The sequence below is a fragment of the Misgurnus anguillicaudatus genome, chromosome 9 (assembly GCF_027580225.2).
Source record: "Misgurnus anguillicaudatus chromosome 9, ASM2758022v2, whole genome shotgun sequence".
Classification (NCBI taxonomy): Eukaryota; Metazoa; Chordata; class Actinopteri; order Cypriniformes; family Cobitidae; genus Misgurnus; species Misgurnus anguillicaudatus.
In genome coordinates, this window is record NC_073345.2 from 21,280,042 (window position 1) to 21,296,616 (window position 16,575).

General features: G+C 35.8%; 3 protein-coding genes across 3 annotated transcripts; all 3 read right to left on the minus strand.

Annotated features, from left to right (window-relative positions):
• Nucleotides 1-2,448: 2,448 nt before the first annotated feature.
• On the minus strand, nt 2,449-3,466 carry LOC129423307 (olfactory receptor 5AR1-like). Its single transcript, XM_055179554.2, has one exon. It carries the CDS (start codon nt 3,364-3,366, stop codon nt 2,449-2,451), a length of 918 nt encoding a protein of 305 aa, XP_055035529.1. The 5' UTR covers nt 3,367-3,466.
• Nucleotides 3,467-6,197: 2,731 nt separating this feature from the next.
• On the minus strand, nt 6,198-7,112 carry LOC129423308 (olfactory receptor 5M3-like). Its single transcript, XM_073870988.1, has one exon. The coding sequence runs from the start codon at nt 7,110-7,112 to the stop codon at nt 6,198-6,200; it is 915 nt and encodes a 304-aa protein (XP_073727089.1).
• Nucleotides 7,113-10,814: 3,702 nt separating this feature from the next.
• Nucleotides 10,815-11,735, minus strand: LOC129423494 (olfactory receptor 4B13-like). Its single transcript, XM_055179791.2, has one exon. It carries the CDS (start codon nt 11,733-11,735, stop codon nt 10,815-10,817), a length of 921 nt encoding a protein of 306 aa, XP_055035766.2.
• Nucleotides 11,736-16,575: the final 4,840 nt, after the last annotated feature.

Genomic DNA, 16,575 nt, shown 5'->3' on the forward strand with positions numbered 1-16,575 from the left:
ATGTAGTGACCGACTAAAAGGGACGTCTCGGTTACGGATGTAACCCTCGGGAACGGAGACGTCACGTCCCGTCGCCACAGGTGCTGCTCCCTGCTGTCGGCAGGTCACATTCTCCCGGCTTTCTCAGCAAAAAGAAGCTAATTTCCATATTTGCACCTGCTGCTTATATACGCACCTGGCGGGGCGGCACCAGCATTATGCAAATATCTCAATGCCAAGTTCATTGGCGTTTTAGTAGTTATCGAAGCAGATTGGTCCCTCTAAGAGAGTTCCCAATTCGTCAGTCACAACGTGGCGTCTCCATTCCCTCCTTCAGGGAACGAGGGTTACATCCGTAACCGAGACGTTTTATTTTGAAAGTAGGCATGGCTTTTATCTGCATTTTGGTTTATTTAAACCACTATTAAAACTGTTGCTAAAGGCAACAGTGTGAAAATGTTTTCAAATCTGTCTTCCCAAAATACCTTAGGGCGCACTCACATTTTCCAAACCAAACCAAACATGCCCCAGCGCGATTGTCACCCCTCCCTACTCCCCCAGGTGCACGCACTCACACTGTACTTTTTATCGATCCGAGACCGGGCGCACTTTCGTCATTAAGATGCGATTGTTTTGAAAAAAGCAGGAAGTAAAGCTCTCTCTTAACACTGGAACCCACCGTAATGATAAGTCTGTGTTTTTTATTCAGAGTCGTTTGGTGCGCGATTACAGACAGCCCTCTCTCACAAGTCATCATGTTAGCTTAGTTGATCTGTCATGTGCGCAGCTCGGACATTCACGTAACCCCGCTGCGCGCATCAAAGGGTTTTTACGGAGGCAGATGAAGGTGAGTGGTCGCGCAACTGACGTCTTCACCTTTCGAATCGCACCCAGGCGCGATTGCGCTCACACCACAGCCTTCCGCGCCTGAGCCCAAGTGAACCGCGCTCCGGCCCACCTCTGCAACCCGGCCGCGGCGCAATTAAACAATCCGCGCCCGGGCGCGGAACGGAGAGATCACACTAGTCAAACAAACCAGGCTTTGGGGGTCAAACGCGCCCGAGCGCGGTTTGGTTTGGATAGTGTGAGTGCGCCCTTAGTTTTGTTTGCCTTCTTTGACACTTTCTTCTTCTGCACTAGTTGGCTAATCCAAACAGCCAATTAGAATAATTTGACTCCCAGATGATCTTCACCTCCGATTCGACATGCAATAGTGACTTACTTTAGCTGACGGTGCAGAACACGCCAAAAAACCTAAGTCAGACGACGCCAAAACCCGCTACACCACTGATGAGGTGTGTAACCAGATAGCAGCTCTGGACCGGATCAACATCGGATCTGCACTGAAGTCAACAGCTCCAGGTCAGATTCAGTGCAGATCTGGCCCGGCGTCATATGCTCTCTGGGATTTATACAGTCTACAGATTAGCAGGTTTTCAGATGTGAAAAAATGATAAAAGACCACACCAATCCATTAGAAATATGTTGAGACATGAAACTTACTGAAAGGTTTCATTTTAGCAGCGCTAAAATTATTAGAATTAAACAATGAATTATCACCGCAGTTATATGGGAATAGACAGGAATGTAGCAATGTTTCATTGACTGTTAACTGATTTCTATTTTTATATTGGCTATTGTTTTGTTTGCATCTTAAAATGAGCATATACAGTATATACATTTTCATAATCCGAGTCATTTTTCATATTGGGATCAGTAAATGTAAGTTTGTATCACTGTGATAGAATGTGTCACGGTAGAATATAAAATGTGTTACAGAAATAAATCACTTTTTTACTTGTTTGATGTGACTTAAAACAGCCATTTTAGGCAAACATTATCTTAATTTCACAGATGAACAAGCAGATTTTAAAACAGGCCACATTTAGCTGTATGTTCCTTATGCAAAATGAATAGACCCTGTCCATTCCATTTATTTTAAGTAAAAAAAAAATTACAATGTAAAATTATGATTACATTTATAATAATAAATGATTAATTATTATCCCAGGTTTAAGTATAACAAGAATAAAGATAATGCAGATTAAATTTACCCAGGGTTAAAAAGTGTAAAAAGCCAAATCCAAAGCTGCATATTACATATAATACCACAGAGAAGTACAATAGATACAGCATACATATATTTTAACAATATATTCACCAAAGAATCACAATGTGTCATTAAAACCATGTTTTACAGCTAAAAGGGGATTAATGTGGACAGAATAAAAGAGTTGGGGTTTTAAATGAAAAGTTAAAATGTGTTTTCAGTGAATATTTTATATTGTAGTATTCCAGAATTTTTTTTTCTACTAGTTGATATGTGTTACTTAATATTAATTGATAAACAATATGGGGGAAATAAGATTGTGACTGTTAAAGTCAGTGAAACACAATAGCATGTTTCCAGAAGAATGTTGTTTCTTTTTCTTTTTACTTTTATTAACAGAATATCACAGAGCAAAGACATTACCGCACACATGACTTAAAGAGTCTTTTGCGAATCTCTTTAAGTTTTAAACCATATATTACAGGATTAAAAATAGGTGGAACTATAATTATTTCTAAAGCAAAAAAATTACGCAGATCCTCTGAAAAATCTCTTGAGCCATATCTGCTGTACAGTAAATCAAAAAGCATTGCAGTAGTGAAATTTATCAATGAAAACAAATGAGGTACACATGTTTGCCAAAATTTCCTTCTGCACTCTAAAGATGCTTTACATGCAATCACAAGTTTTATATAAGACACTATAATGGAGACAAAAAGGACAAAATAAAATGAAATGAAAACAAATCCATATATGTTATTGGTGACAGTTGATTCACATGAGAGCTTTACTATTGACCAGTTGTCACAATACAGTTTATCAATATTATATTTACATAATGCCAATCTACTTGATAAGGAAATGCCAACAACCACTGAAATGAATGGTACAGACCAACAGAGGGCAAGTAAAAGGATACAAGAGGATTTTTTCAGTTTTGAATGATAGTCTAAAGGTCTGCATATAGCCACATGTCTGTCATAAGCCATTACTGCTAATGTACAATATTCACACTTTACTGAACTGTAAATCACAAAAGCCTGTAAGGCACACAAGTAAGAAGGGATCACATGTGAATCCAATAATAAATCATATAGAAATTTAGGATAAAATCCTGTAGCTCCATACATACCATTTAAACACAGATTGCATAGAAAAATATACATTGGTTCATGAAGGGCTCTTTGCAAAACAATAACAACACTGAGCCAAATATTCAGAAACAATATCAGACAATAAAGAACAAGAAAGCATGTGAAATATATGTGCCTGAATGATTTAGAGTCTCTTGGTTTCATCAAGGTGTATTTTACACCAAAGGTTAAATTATCCATCATTTGTGGGTTTTAAACAAATTACAAACATTTGAGTCCTTTAAATTTCTAGGAAATAACTATTTAATTAACAAATATTTCTCAAATTAATTTAAAGCATTTAATCGGCTTGAAAATCTTACATAACATAAAAAAGATTGTATCATAAAATGAGTAGTATTCCCAAACAACCATTACTAGTCCTGCTCAGAGCTATAACCTGCATGTAATGAAGGCTCTACTGATCATTGACATCCTTATAAATAACTTTATGACTTCAAAGTAGTCTCTGTGCGACTTTATACCCTAAGGGTTATCTAATGAATGTCGATGCCTTTCATTGTAGCATTTGTGTATTTTTATGGTAAAAATTAAATATTTTGTACAGTACATTAAGACTTTGAACATAAAATAACTGTTCAGTAGATCAGGAGACAACTGGATCTTTGTATATAAGAATCTCTTGTAAGAAAGTCCATTTATATTTAATTCTGACTCTTGCTGATTCTCTCTAAATTGTTCTTTGAGTAAACCAAAATGGTTCTTCTATGGCATAGCTGTGAAGAACCTTTTAAGCACCTTTATGTTAAATCAGTTCTTTAAAAATGTATTTATAACCTTTTAATCTGAAAAAACTTTTTTGATTGCAGAAACCTTTTCTGAAACAAAAGGGTTCTTTGGATGTAAAGGTTCTTTAGGTAAAGATTCAGCAAGAAATTGTTCTTTCCATGGCATCATAAGTACCTTTAGTTTTACGCTGTTTCTGCTAATCTTGTGTTAATCTGAGTAGTATTGAATCCGCTGTAAGGCCAATTTCCTGATTAAAGATAACCCCAAAGAACACAGCATGGGTGCATCGTGAATGCCCGGGAAATCAACTCTCTAAAATTCACAGTGGGCTTCCCACCAAGAAACCATACCAAGAAAGAATTTGGTCTTCCTGGCAGAGTCAGACATCAGGCTCCTTATTCTCTGTATACATTTTATATACACAAAGTATTTGAAACTGTTCTTGTTTGGTACCATTCAAAATATTTCAAGTGATATACTGGTACACCTAGATGACAACTGAATTCAATATTAAGTTGTAACAATAAAATAAGTAAACTTCACCTAATGTTGGGAGACACATCCAACCTTAGACATGTTGACCAATCACCCACTGTATGTATATAAGGCACCTTGAATTTACATGAACCAATCAGTACCATATTCCTATATGATTTGTTCTCTGGATATTTAAGGAAATGTTGTAAATGATTTAGGGGGATTTTCTATTGTTAGAAATGCACCCCCATGATGCTGTATCCTTTGCACAGCATCATGTATTTTTATTTTATTTTGAGGAATCTGTAACAAGATCTTCATCCTTACCAGGTATGCAATGGTTTATCATTTGATTGTTTGTATTTGAATTAATATGTAAATTGGCTTGTGAATTATGTTTTTCCTACTGGTTAATAAATTGTTGTTTGATTTTATTCTATGTTGCTCCGTAAATGCTGACACTGAAAGTAATAATAATGTATGAGTTACCGTAAGGACTAAAACTTAGTTTAGTTTTCAGATGTGAAAGAGTGATAAGAGACCACACCAATCCATTAGAAATATTTTAAGACATGAAAGTTACTGAAAGGTTTAATTTCAGTTAAATTTTTAGAATTAAACAATGAATTATCACCGCAGTTATATGGGAACAGACAGGAATGTAGCAATGTTTCATTGACTGTTAAACTGATTTCTATTTTTATATTGGCTATTGCATTGTTTTGTTCGCATCTATACATTTTCATAATCTGAGTCATTATTCATATTGGGAGCAGTAAATGTAAGTTTGTATCACTGTGATAGAATGTGTCACGGTAGAATGTAAAATGTGTTACAGAAATAAATCATTTTTTACTTTGTTTGATGTGACTTAAAACAGCAATTTTAGGCAAACATTATCTCAATTTCACAGATGAACAAGCAAATTTTAAAACAGGTCACATTTAGCTGTATGTTCCTTATGCAAAATGAATAGACCCTGTCCATTCCATTTATTTTAAGTAAAAAAATGTACAGTGTAAATTTATGATTAAATAAATAATAATAAATGATTAATTATTATCCCAGGTTTGAGTATAACAAGAAAATGTGTGAAAACCAAATCCAAAGCTGCATATTACATATAATACCACAAAGAAGTACTACAGATACAGAATACATATATTTTAACAATATGTTCACCAAAGAATCACAATGTGTCAATAAAACCATGTTTTACAGCTAAGGGGGTAAATGTCGACAGAATAAAAGAGGTCGGTTTTTAATTGAAAAGTTAAAATGTGTTTTAGTGAATATTTTATATTGTAGTATTCCAGATTTTTTTCTACTAGTTGATATTTGCTACTTAATATTAAATGATAAACAATTTGGGGGAAATAAGATTGTGACTGTTAAAGGGATAGTTCACCCAAAAATGAAAATTCTGTCATCATTTACTACCCCCCATGTTGTTACAAACCAGTATGAATTTCTTTGTTCTGATGAACACAAAGGAAGATATTTTGAGAAATGTTTGTAACCAAACCCTTCGTGGACCCCAGTTCCTTCCATAGTATTATATTTTCCTATTATGGAAGTGAACGGCTTGGTTACAAACATCTCTCAAAACATCTTCCTTCGTGCCCATCAGAACAAAGAAATTCATACTGGTTTGTAACAACATGGGGGGTAGTAAATTATGACAGAATTTTCATTTTTGGGTGAACTATCCCTTTAAAGTCAGTGAAACACAATAGCATGTTTCCAGAAAAATTTAGTTTTTTATTTATTTTATATCTTTATTAACAGAATATCACTGAGCAAAGACATTACCGCACACATGACTTAAAGAGTCTTTTGCGAATCTCTTTAAGTTTTAAACCATATATTACAGGATTAAAAATAGGTGGAACTATAATTATTTCTAAAGCAAAAAAATTACGCAGATCCTCTGGAAAATCTTTTGAGCCGTACCTACTGTACAGTAAATCAAAAAGCAATGCAGTAGTGAAATTTATCAATGAAAACATATGAGGCACACATGTTTGCCAAAATTTCCTTCTGCACTCTAAAGATGCTTTACATGCAATCACAAGTTTTATATAAGACACTATAATGGAGACAAAAAGGGCAAAATAAAATGAAATGAAAACAAATCCAAATATGTTATTGGTGACAGTTGATTCACACGAGAGCTTTATCATTGACCAGTTGTCACAATACAATTTATCAATATTATATTTGCATGATGTCAAACTACTTGATAAGGAAATGGCAACAAACGCTGTAATGAACGGCACAGACCAACAGAAGGCAAGTAAAAGGATACAAGAGGATTTGTTCAGTTTTGAATGATAGTCTAAAGGTTTGCATATAGCCACATATCTGTCATAAGCCATAACTGCTAATGTACAATATTCACACTTAACTGCACCGTAAATCACAAAAGCCTGTAAGGCACACAAGTAAGAAGGGATTATATATAAATCCAATAATAAGTCATGCATAAATTTAGGATAAAATCCTGTAGCTCCATATATACTATTAAAACATAGATTGCATAGAAAAATATACATTGGTTCATGAAGGGCTCTCTGCAAAACAATAACAACAGTGAGCCAAATGTTTAGAAACAATATCAGACAATAAAGAACAAGAAAGCATGTGAAATATATGTGCCTGAATGATTTAGAGTCTCTTGGTTTCATCAAGGTGTATTTTTCACCAAAGGTTAAATTATCCATCACTTGTTGGTTTTTAAACAAATTACAAACATTTGAGTCCTTTAAATTTCTAGGAAATAACTATTTAAATAAACATATATTTCTCCGATTAATTTAAAGCATTTTTTCGGCTTGAAAATCTTACATAACATAAAAAAGATTGTATCATAAAATGAGTAGTATTCCCAAACAACCATTACTAGTCCTGCTCGGAGCTATAACCTGCATGTAATGAAGGCTCTACAGATTATTGACTTCCTTATAAATAACTTTATTACTTCAAAGTAGTCTCTGTGCGACTTTATACCCTAAGGGTTATCTAATGAATGTTGATGCCTTTCATTGTAGCATTTGTGTATTTTTATGGTAAAAAATAAATATTTTGTACAGTACATTAAGAACTTTAATCTTTGAACATAACAAAAACTGTTCAATAGATCAGGAGACAACTGGATCTTTGTATATAAGAATCTCTTGTAAGAAAGTCAATTTTTATTGAATTTTGACTCTTGTTGATTCTCTCTAAATGGTTCTTTGAGTAAACCAAAATAGTTATTCTATGGCATACCTGTAGCTGTGAAGAATCTTTTAAGCACCTTTATGTTTATGTTAGGTCAGTTCTTAAAAATTTCTTTATACATTGTAATCTGAAAACCCTTTTTTTTTACGCAAAAACCTTACACACTCTCTCTGGATAACTTAAACACATTTGCACAACTCCATTGCTACCTTGGAAAACAAACTTCATCCATTGTTCACATAATGCTGGGATCATTGGTATTGTGTGCATTATTTCGGGTGAAATGCCCATATAAGGACTTCCACTGTATGTTACAGAATCAGTAGTTGAAAAAACTTTCTGAAGCTTGTACAGTATGAAACCTGACGAAGTGCATTCGGCACAGAAATACTCCACCATATCACCAACTGTTTTCCCATGAGGAATCCAATTCTTTAACTGTCTTAATAAGTCAGAATGCATATAGTCTCGCGTAGCCAGCCAGGTGGTTTTCGCTGCTTTTTCTGGACAAAGCCCGCCCACGAGCTGTTTGACCGACATGTCAAACAACCAATCACAGTGTGTTTCGTCTAGCGTCACGTTTCGGACTCCCCACAATAAATAGCCGGCTGGCAACAAGTCAGTAATAACCAGCCACAGCTGAATAGCATCTATATAAACAACATTACTCACCATAGAACAACGTTGTGCACTTCATCAACAGCCACACCAATGAGACGCTCCCGTTAAACGTCTGTTTGAAGCATATCTCTCCACTTTTTAACACATACAAGCAATTCAGGAGAAACAAACTTTTTGACTCCACTAACTGCCTCAAGCAAAACTCTTGGACGTCTTTTAGAGAGTCTATGCTGCGAACTTTGCATATTTGAGAATCCAATGTTTAGCTGATCATGATAACTGCTCATTATTATCCACGTGAACACGACTGATTCTCTTCCTCAATGGAACGTCAGAGATTTGTTTTCCAGGGAACGAAACTAATCGCGACACTCGCGTCTCCTGGAGATCTGGTTTATTTCAACCAATCAAAGACAACTGTGACATTCTCACAGGGTTTCCAGAAAAGTGTACGAAAAACATCAGACGTTCAGCCAACAGTCTGTGGGCGTGACGTCTGAGGCTGAGACTAGAATGCATGAAACACTATTAGCAACCCCCCAAGAGTGTACTAAAACGACTTGTAATGTTTCTTGTTTGTGCAGCTTAAAGGACACATTTCATAAGACTTTTTTAAGATGTCAAATAAATCTTTGGTGTTCCCAGAGTACATATGTGAGGTTTTAGCTCAAAATACCATATATATATATATATATATATATATATATATATATATATATATATATATATATATATATATATATATATATATATATATTTATTATAGCATGTTAAAATTGCCACTTTGTAGGTTTTAGCAAAAATGTGCTGTTTTGGGGTGTGTCCTTTTAAATGCAAATGAGCTGATCTTTGCACTAAATGACAGTGCTGTGGTTAGATTAAGGGGCGGTATAATCCCCTTCTGACATCACAAGGGGAGCCCAATTTCAATGACCTATTTTCTCACATGCTTGCAAAGAATGGTTTACCAAAACTAAGTTACTGGGTTGATTTTTTTTCACGTTTTCTAGGTTGATAGAAGCACTGGGGACCAAATTATAGCACGTAAACATGGATGAAGTAAGATTTTCATGATATGTCCCCTTTAAAGTCTTTGCTAAAGTAGTCAATGTAAATGTTGTCGTTGTAATATTATGAGGGTCATGAAGGCTAATGCATTTCAGCCTGTTTTCATTTCTCAGTAGTACAAACAGCTGTTCTATAAGGTTTATTTGAACATTGTTTTTTTAAGTCATAGAAAAAGTCATAGAAAAATGCTACACTATACAGCACAAAAATATATATACTTTTGCTTCAATGTGAGAAATTATGCAATGTTCAGAGCTTCTGATTTCTTACAATAATGCTTTTTTCTGATTTACATTGACTACACACATAAGGTTTATTCATTCAGCAGAAAATTTCAAAGCTGGATATCGCTCAACATCTTTCTGTGTCTTTAACAGGGTAAATTGGGGTTTTTGATGTTAACAAAAATTGGTCAGAATGCATGGCTATTTTTTAAAGGCCTTCGATGGGAAAAGATTTTTGCTCAAACACATCTCATATAGATTTTTTTTACAATATACAAAAGCTTATTGGTCTGTCATAAGTCATCAAACCCTGGTCATTTGTTTTTCAATAAACTTGACAATAGGACAGACCAAGCAATTTCATACTATTGTCATTACTTTCTTCTGTGGTCCACTTTTAGGGTTAGACAAGATTTAAACAATCCTAATTCTTATTGGATGAGCATTTTCAGACCTTATCTGACCTGCAGAAGGCCGAAATTTTAAAGAATAAAGACACTGCTCTTTTTTCCTTATAGAACTTAATAAGAAAAGAGGATGTGGGAGAGTACTTTTTGTATTAACTTGTATTAAGACTTATAAACACATGTGAATTGAATAACAGCTGTGATCATTTACATACTAAGGTTTACTGTTTGGTCCAATTTGCCGTATAAAAAATAGCCAACAACGTAATTCACATTTCTTTGTTCTGATGAACACAAAGAAGAGTATTTTTAGCAATGAAAGAAAGATATTTTAAGAAATGTTTGCAAACAAACAGATCAGAGACCCCACTGACATTAATAGTCTTCTATTTTCTATGGGGCCTCTGATTGGTTTGGTTACAAACATTTCTTAAAATATCTTCCTTCCTGTTCATCAGAACAAATAAATCAATGCATTTCTCTTTAAACTTCAACATCCTAAATAACATTAATAATTGACTGTCGCTTTTTCCTAACATCTATAAAAATACACAAGGCAGCAGGTCCTCAGGTGCTACACAAAGCCAGGAACAGAAAAAGGTTTCACAGACTTTCCCAGTTTGCTCTCCCCTTACAAAAATTAACCATGGTTTTACTACAGTTAAAACAAACAAACAAAAAACATGGTTACAGTAGTAAAATCATGGTAACCACAAAATAACCATGGTTTTGACAACCATGCTTAGTGTAGTACTAGCTTAAGACCAGATGGGCCAGTTTTTGAAAACCATGTGTAAATGTTACTAGTAGACATGCAATATTTCATTATTTAGTAAATATCGAATATTTAGAAAGTTTAGAAAACAGTACATTTTTTTGGTCATTACTTAATGCAGTTAATACATGATTTTAAGACTCCTTTGCGAACCTCTTTGAGTTTTAAACCATTTATAATAGGGTTCAATATAGGTGGCACTATAAGCCTCTCTAAAGCCAAAAAATTAAGCAGACTCATATGGACATCATTTGAGCCGTATCGGTTGTACGTTGCATCAAACATGGAAGCAACAGTGAAATTTACCAGAGAAATAATATGAGGTACACAAGTCTGCCAAAATTTCCTTCTGCACTCTAAAGACGCTTTACATGCAATTGCAAGCTTTACATAGGACACAACAATTACAATGACAAGTCCAATATATAATGAAATAAAAACCAATCTGTAAATGTCATTCGTGACAGTAGATTCACATGTGAGTTTTACCATTGATAAATTGTCACAAAACAGTTTATCAATATGATATTTACATACGGTCAGTCTATTTGATAAGAAAACAGCAAAGAACATAATAATAAATGGTACAATCCAAGATAAAGCAATCAAAATGCTGCAGGAAACTTTATTAAGGTGTAACTGATATTCTAAAGGTCTGCATATGGCCACATGTCTGTCATAAGCCATCACTGCTAATATACACAATTGACACATACCTGAACTGTAAATCACAAAAGCTTGAAAAGCACACATGTAAGAAGGGATCACATATGAATCCAGTATTAAATCATGCAGAAATTTAGGATAGAATCCTGTAGCTTCATATATACCATTTAAACACAGATTGCACAGAAAAATATACATTGGTTCATGAAGGGCTCTCTCCAAAACAATGACCACGCACAGCCAAATGTTCAACAGCAATAACATTGCATAGAGAACGAGAAAGCATGTGAAATATATGTGCCTGAATGATTTAGAGTCTTTTGGTTCCATCAGTGTGTAGATTAAATAGGTCCTATTATCCATTAACATTCTTCCACAAATATAAAATTGTCCTTAAGCGAAATTAATTGGTTCTTTAAAATGTTAATGCTGAAAATAAAATCAATCTCTAATGACAAATGTTATATTTCTACAGAATAAGACACAAAAATATGCCATTCATATTGTTCAAACCCTACGACCAGAAACACATCAACCATTACTGTTGTCACACCAGAGCTTTGATTCTGCGTCCTCACATTCACACAGTGGAAACAATAAGAGCAGCAGACATGCTTTTTAAAGGCTTTACTACAGAGTAAATTCTCTACAACCACAAAAAAAAATATTCAATAGCCTTTTATAACCTTTGTTGTGGTTTTCTGTCATTTGATACGACTGAATTTTACAGCAAAAATCGAAGGATTTTGGTCTTGGCTAATGCCACAGGCTGGCTAACAAGTTACAGTTTTTTCAGTCGCTAACAAGCGTTTGTCCCACCAGTTTTCACATTTTTAAAACTCTAAACACAATTAGTAACAATATTCCAAACCTTAGATACAGTATAAAACCCTTTATGTTGGGTAAATTGGGCCAACCACAGCTGATTCCAGTCTTGCTTAGACTCTTACATTGACAGGAAACAGAAAAAGTAAGAGCAAGAGTAAGGGGCACAGGGAGAAGAGCAGGCCCTGGGAGAGATGCAGTGAGAGGTTCAGGTGCAATGAGAGATGCAATGAGATGTGCAGGACAGTAAGAGATGCAGTGAGAGATGCAGAAAGAGTTGCAGGTGCCATGAGAAATGTAGTGAGATGTGCAGTAAGAGGTGCTATATATGTCAGAGCAGACCCGTCGCCAGACCTCAGTCTTAAGGGGGGCATATGAAATGCATGGGAGGGCACACTTATTATTAGCCTACAGTACGTATACTTATAATAATATATACTCTATTCGCGCAGCACGTAATCACCACGTTAAACAACCATCAGCAATATGACCAGATAGCCTAATAGCCTACACACCACATTACATATAGAAACAATTTTATGAATATCCATAAATCTATACAACATATTACATGTAACACCAGAGACATCTCTCAAACATTGCATTTTAAAGCAGTCAACAAAGGGATATGCATTGCCATGAGACACGTACACACACACACATTCACACACACGCACGCAGACTTTGAACCTACGGTACTGTGGAGGCAGTGCTGTCGTCTCACCCTCCCCTCCTGTCAGTACAGCGGCAGGCGGCGTTTCTCCGAGCAGAAGCTCCTCATTAATAAAGTGTCCACTCGGAATTAAACTTGTGAGTGAGGTCCTTTTCAGAAGCAAGCTGAATCACCGCAGTGAACAAGTCCATATCTTCTGAATGTAGTAGTATGTTAGGCCCGGGGTCGGGCTCCACGGTAGAGTTCTTCACGGGTCCACTTAGATCCGAAAACCCGAGACCCGATCGGGTTCGGGTCTAAAAGTTTCACATGTGCCTCGGACACGGGTCGGGTACAACAATAGCGGCATCGGGTCTCGGGTAATTTAAAAATGAATGTGTTTTTTCTGAACGGACCCGAGAAGACCCGAACTCTCTCGCCTGTGTGCGTCGATGTCCTTTTCAAACCTCTCATCTGTTTGCCAAGAGCGCCTGCGACATTGTGTGGTTGTCGGAAGGTTCATTTTCGTTGAGACAAACATGTCAGTCAATTATAAATTTACATTTTAGCGGTTAAGTTACGTTGGTGTCGTCGTCAGATAACAAAGTAAAACCAATGGAGCAGCTCGCCAAATTGGTTGCAAGGCCACCGGAGTTTCTTTCTGTCTGACTGCTACGTGTCTTTTGGAGACTGTTGTTGGGCTTTTAACCATTTGCGGATAATATATCCATCTTAAAGCAGTATAGCTAAGCGAAAACTCATCCAGTTTAAAAAAAAAGTGCGGTAACTGTTGAGCGGCTACACTGACGTAGGCTACGTCACGTACGTGTCGTACGTAGCCTCGTGATAGGCTGTTGCAGTGTAGCTAGATTCCCATCAATCAAACAAAATCACACCATTGTTTTTTATATTTTTAATGTTTTAATTATAAAGAATACAACATTAATGCAACACAAAATTAGCAACATTAATAATTTAAAATGACAGTATTTTTTTAAATACTGGGGGGGCACAAGCGTCCTTGAGGGCGGGCCCGGCCCCCTAAGGCCCGCCCATAGCGACGGGTGTGTGTCAGAGGTCGCATGGCTCTGGAGCAACTAGAGGTTAAGTGTCTCAGTGGATTCGAACCCAGGTCTCTCACACCAAAGACATGTGTCTTATCCACTGTGCCATCACCACATTTTAATATGTTAACAGGCCTTAAAGCGATAATTTAACCAAAAATTTAAATTTTGTCATTATTTACTTGTTGTTTACTTTGTTGTTACAAATCTGTATAAATGTATTTGTTCTGATGAAAACAAAGCAAGATATTTTTAGTAATGTTTGTAACCAAACTGATCAGAGACCCCACTGATTTATATAAAGTATTCTTATGGGACCTCTGATCGGTTTGGTTACAAGCATTTATTAAAATATCTTCCTTCCTGTTCATCAGGTTTCATTTTTGGATGAACTGTCCCTTTAAACTTAAACAACCTAAATAACATTCACTTGACAGTCACTTAACATTTATAAAGATACACAGGTCCTCACACTGTAAAAAATACAATTAATGAAATGTTGGAAGGGCAAAAATATATAAGTTAAACCAATTTTCTTGTTTGGGCTTAGTTGAGTAGACAGATTATTTTAAGTCTAGATAAATCTGTGTTTAATGCCTAGCGTACACCAAAGGATTTTCACAGTCCCAGACTAAAGACCGGCAGTCTTTAGGAATCTAACTGGAGTCTCGGCGCACTCCTGTCGTCTCGATCGTTAACTGTGAGGTGATAATCTGCAGTCGGCGACCCGATTTATGCCAGTCTTGCTTTAGTCTTTCATATCAAACATGTTTGATATTATCGCAAGTCCCAGCGTAGTCTCATGACGTAAAACAATCAACAACCAATAAAGTCGTTCTCCGGAAACAGGAAGCCATCAGTGCCAACCGCCAATAAAACCGACGAAGAAGAAGAAGAAGGAAGCCATCAGTCACAACAAAGAAACATGTCGACGGACGTGGAAACACAACGAGCGCGAAGTAGGCGAAAATGGACCGTGGATAAAGAGGAGCGCATTGATGAGCGGTGGGCAGAGCCGCCGTGTCTTTTTGATGTAAACTGCCATTCATACCACGACAGAGTGGAAAAAGAAAAGAAGTAGAACGATATTGCCTGTATGTGTTAACATGCTAACTCTACCACTCTATTGAATGGCATATCGTGCTAACGTTTTCTGGTATGTGCTTACATTCTTCACACCGCAAGCGTGAGCAACGCGTAAGCGGCGCGTGTTTTTTTCGGCGCCCATGTTAACAAGTAAAAGCACGTACACCGCACGCGTGCGGTCATACATGTGACGCCATAAATGTCATAAATGTGTGTTTCAAACAGTCATGACTTTGAGCAATGTAAAAGAAAGCAATGAAATATTTAAAACACCAGAAGACTGCGCTGTCATTCACTCTCTGCCCAGCAAATGAGTCCTCATATAGCTTAATACTGTTCAGAGAAACAGATAACGTACATCAATACATCTAAATCTTGTATGCTTAAACTGTTGACGGGAAACACGATCGACTGCTTCATGCTGTCAATCACTGAGTGATTTTTTTTTATTTTATCTTAAAACTTAAGAGAAACAGATTTAATAATGTGCCAAGGGCTTTTTATGTCTATAATTGTGTATTGTGTCTATATCTGTCATTACACAAACCAGAACAGCACAAAAACAATGTGGGTTAAACAAATCACAGTTATATAAATTACACTGACTGTCAAAAACCGTCTTGAAGAGGTGTTGCTCATTAATGCATATAAAATAAAGTAATGTGAACTTGAGATTTTTATACTGTTATTACAGTTTTTCTCAGTCGCTTTGGTACATTTCTCGAATCATACTCACAATTTGCAAAACAGTAAGTGCATTTCTCAAAACAATTCGGACAAGTAGCAAAACACCATGGATAACCTGCAAAAGCTACTCTCTTACTCAAAATTCATCTCTCAAATATCTGTCTCAATGAACATGTCATTGCCATCAGAATGACAAGTCAATGTGTCATTGTGTATGGATAAGACAGTCAAATTGTTAAGTCACGTTGTCAATATAACAGTTTACTCTAAAGTGATTTCCTGATGTAAACTATCGCTAAAGTTTTGACGACAAGTATTGTAAATTGTAATTTACACCTTGGTGTAAGTTATGTGGGAGTTTGATTGCAAGAGACTAAACAAAATTTACATTTACGCTTTTACTGTTTGTACTGTAATATATTGACAAACCATGTCATTGCCATACAGAAAGGAAAAGACAGAAAATACTCAACGTTTTTGTAATGATATTTTTGTAAAGATATATTTAGAAGTGTGTTATGTTATGTGTCCGAAGTAAAGTGGAGCTATTTTAGTAGCCTGGATATAGGGTTGGTTTAACGGACAGGGTTTAGAACTCTGTATTTATTATAATTGGGACATTTTTACAAACAAACCTAATAAAATACAATACTGGCGTGCATTTTGAGACAAAACAATAGCACTCATATGTTAAGAGATGTCAGTAAGTTATTTTAGTCAGTGAAAAGCCCCGTCTGAGAAAACCGCCCAATAGTGTTTAATTATGTGTGATGTCTGAGGGAAATTTGGCCTAACGTTATTTAGGGAATAAAGTCTTTCACCGTCAAGCTTTATTATATTAAACATGTTATTTATGTATGTGTGTGTGTTTATAATCCTCTTTTTATCA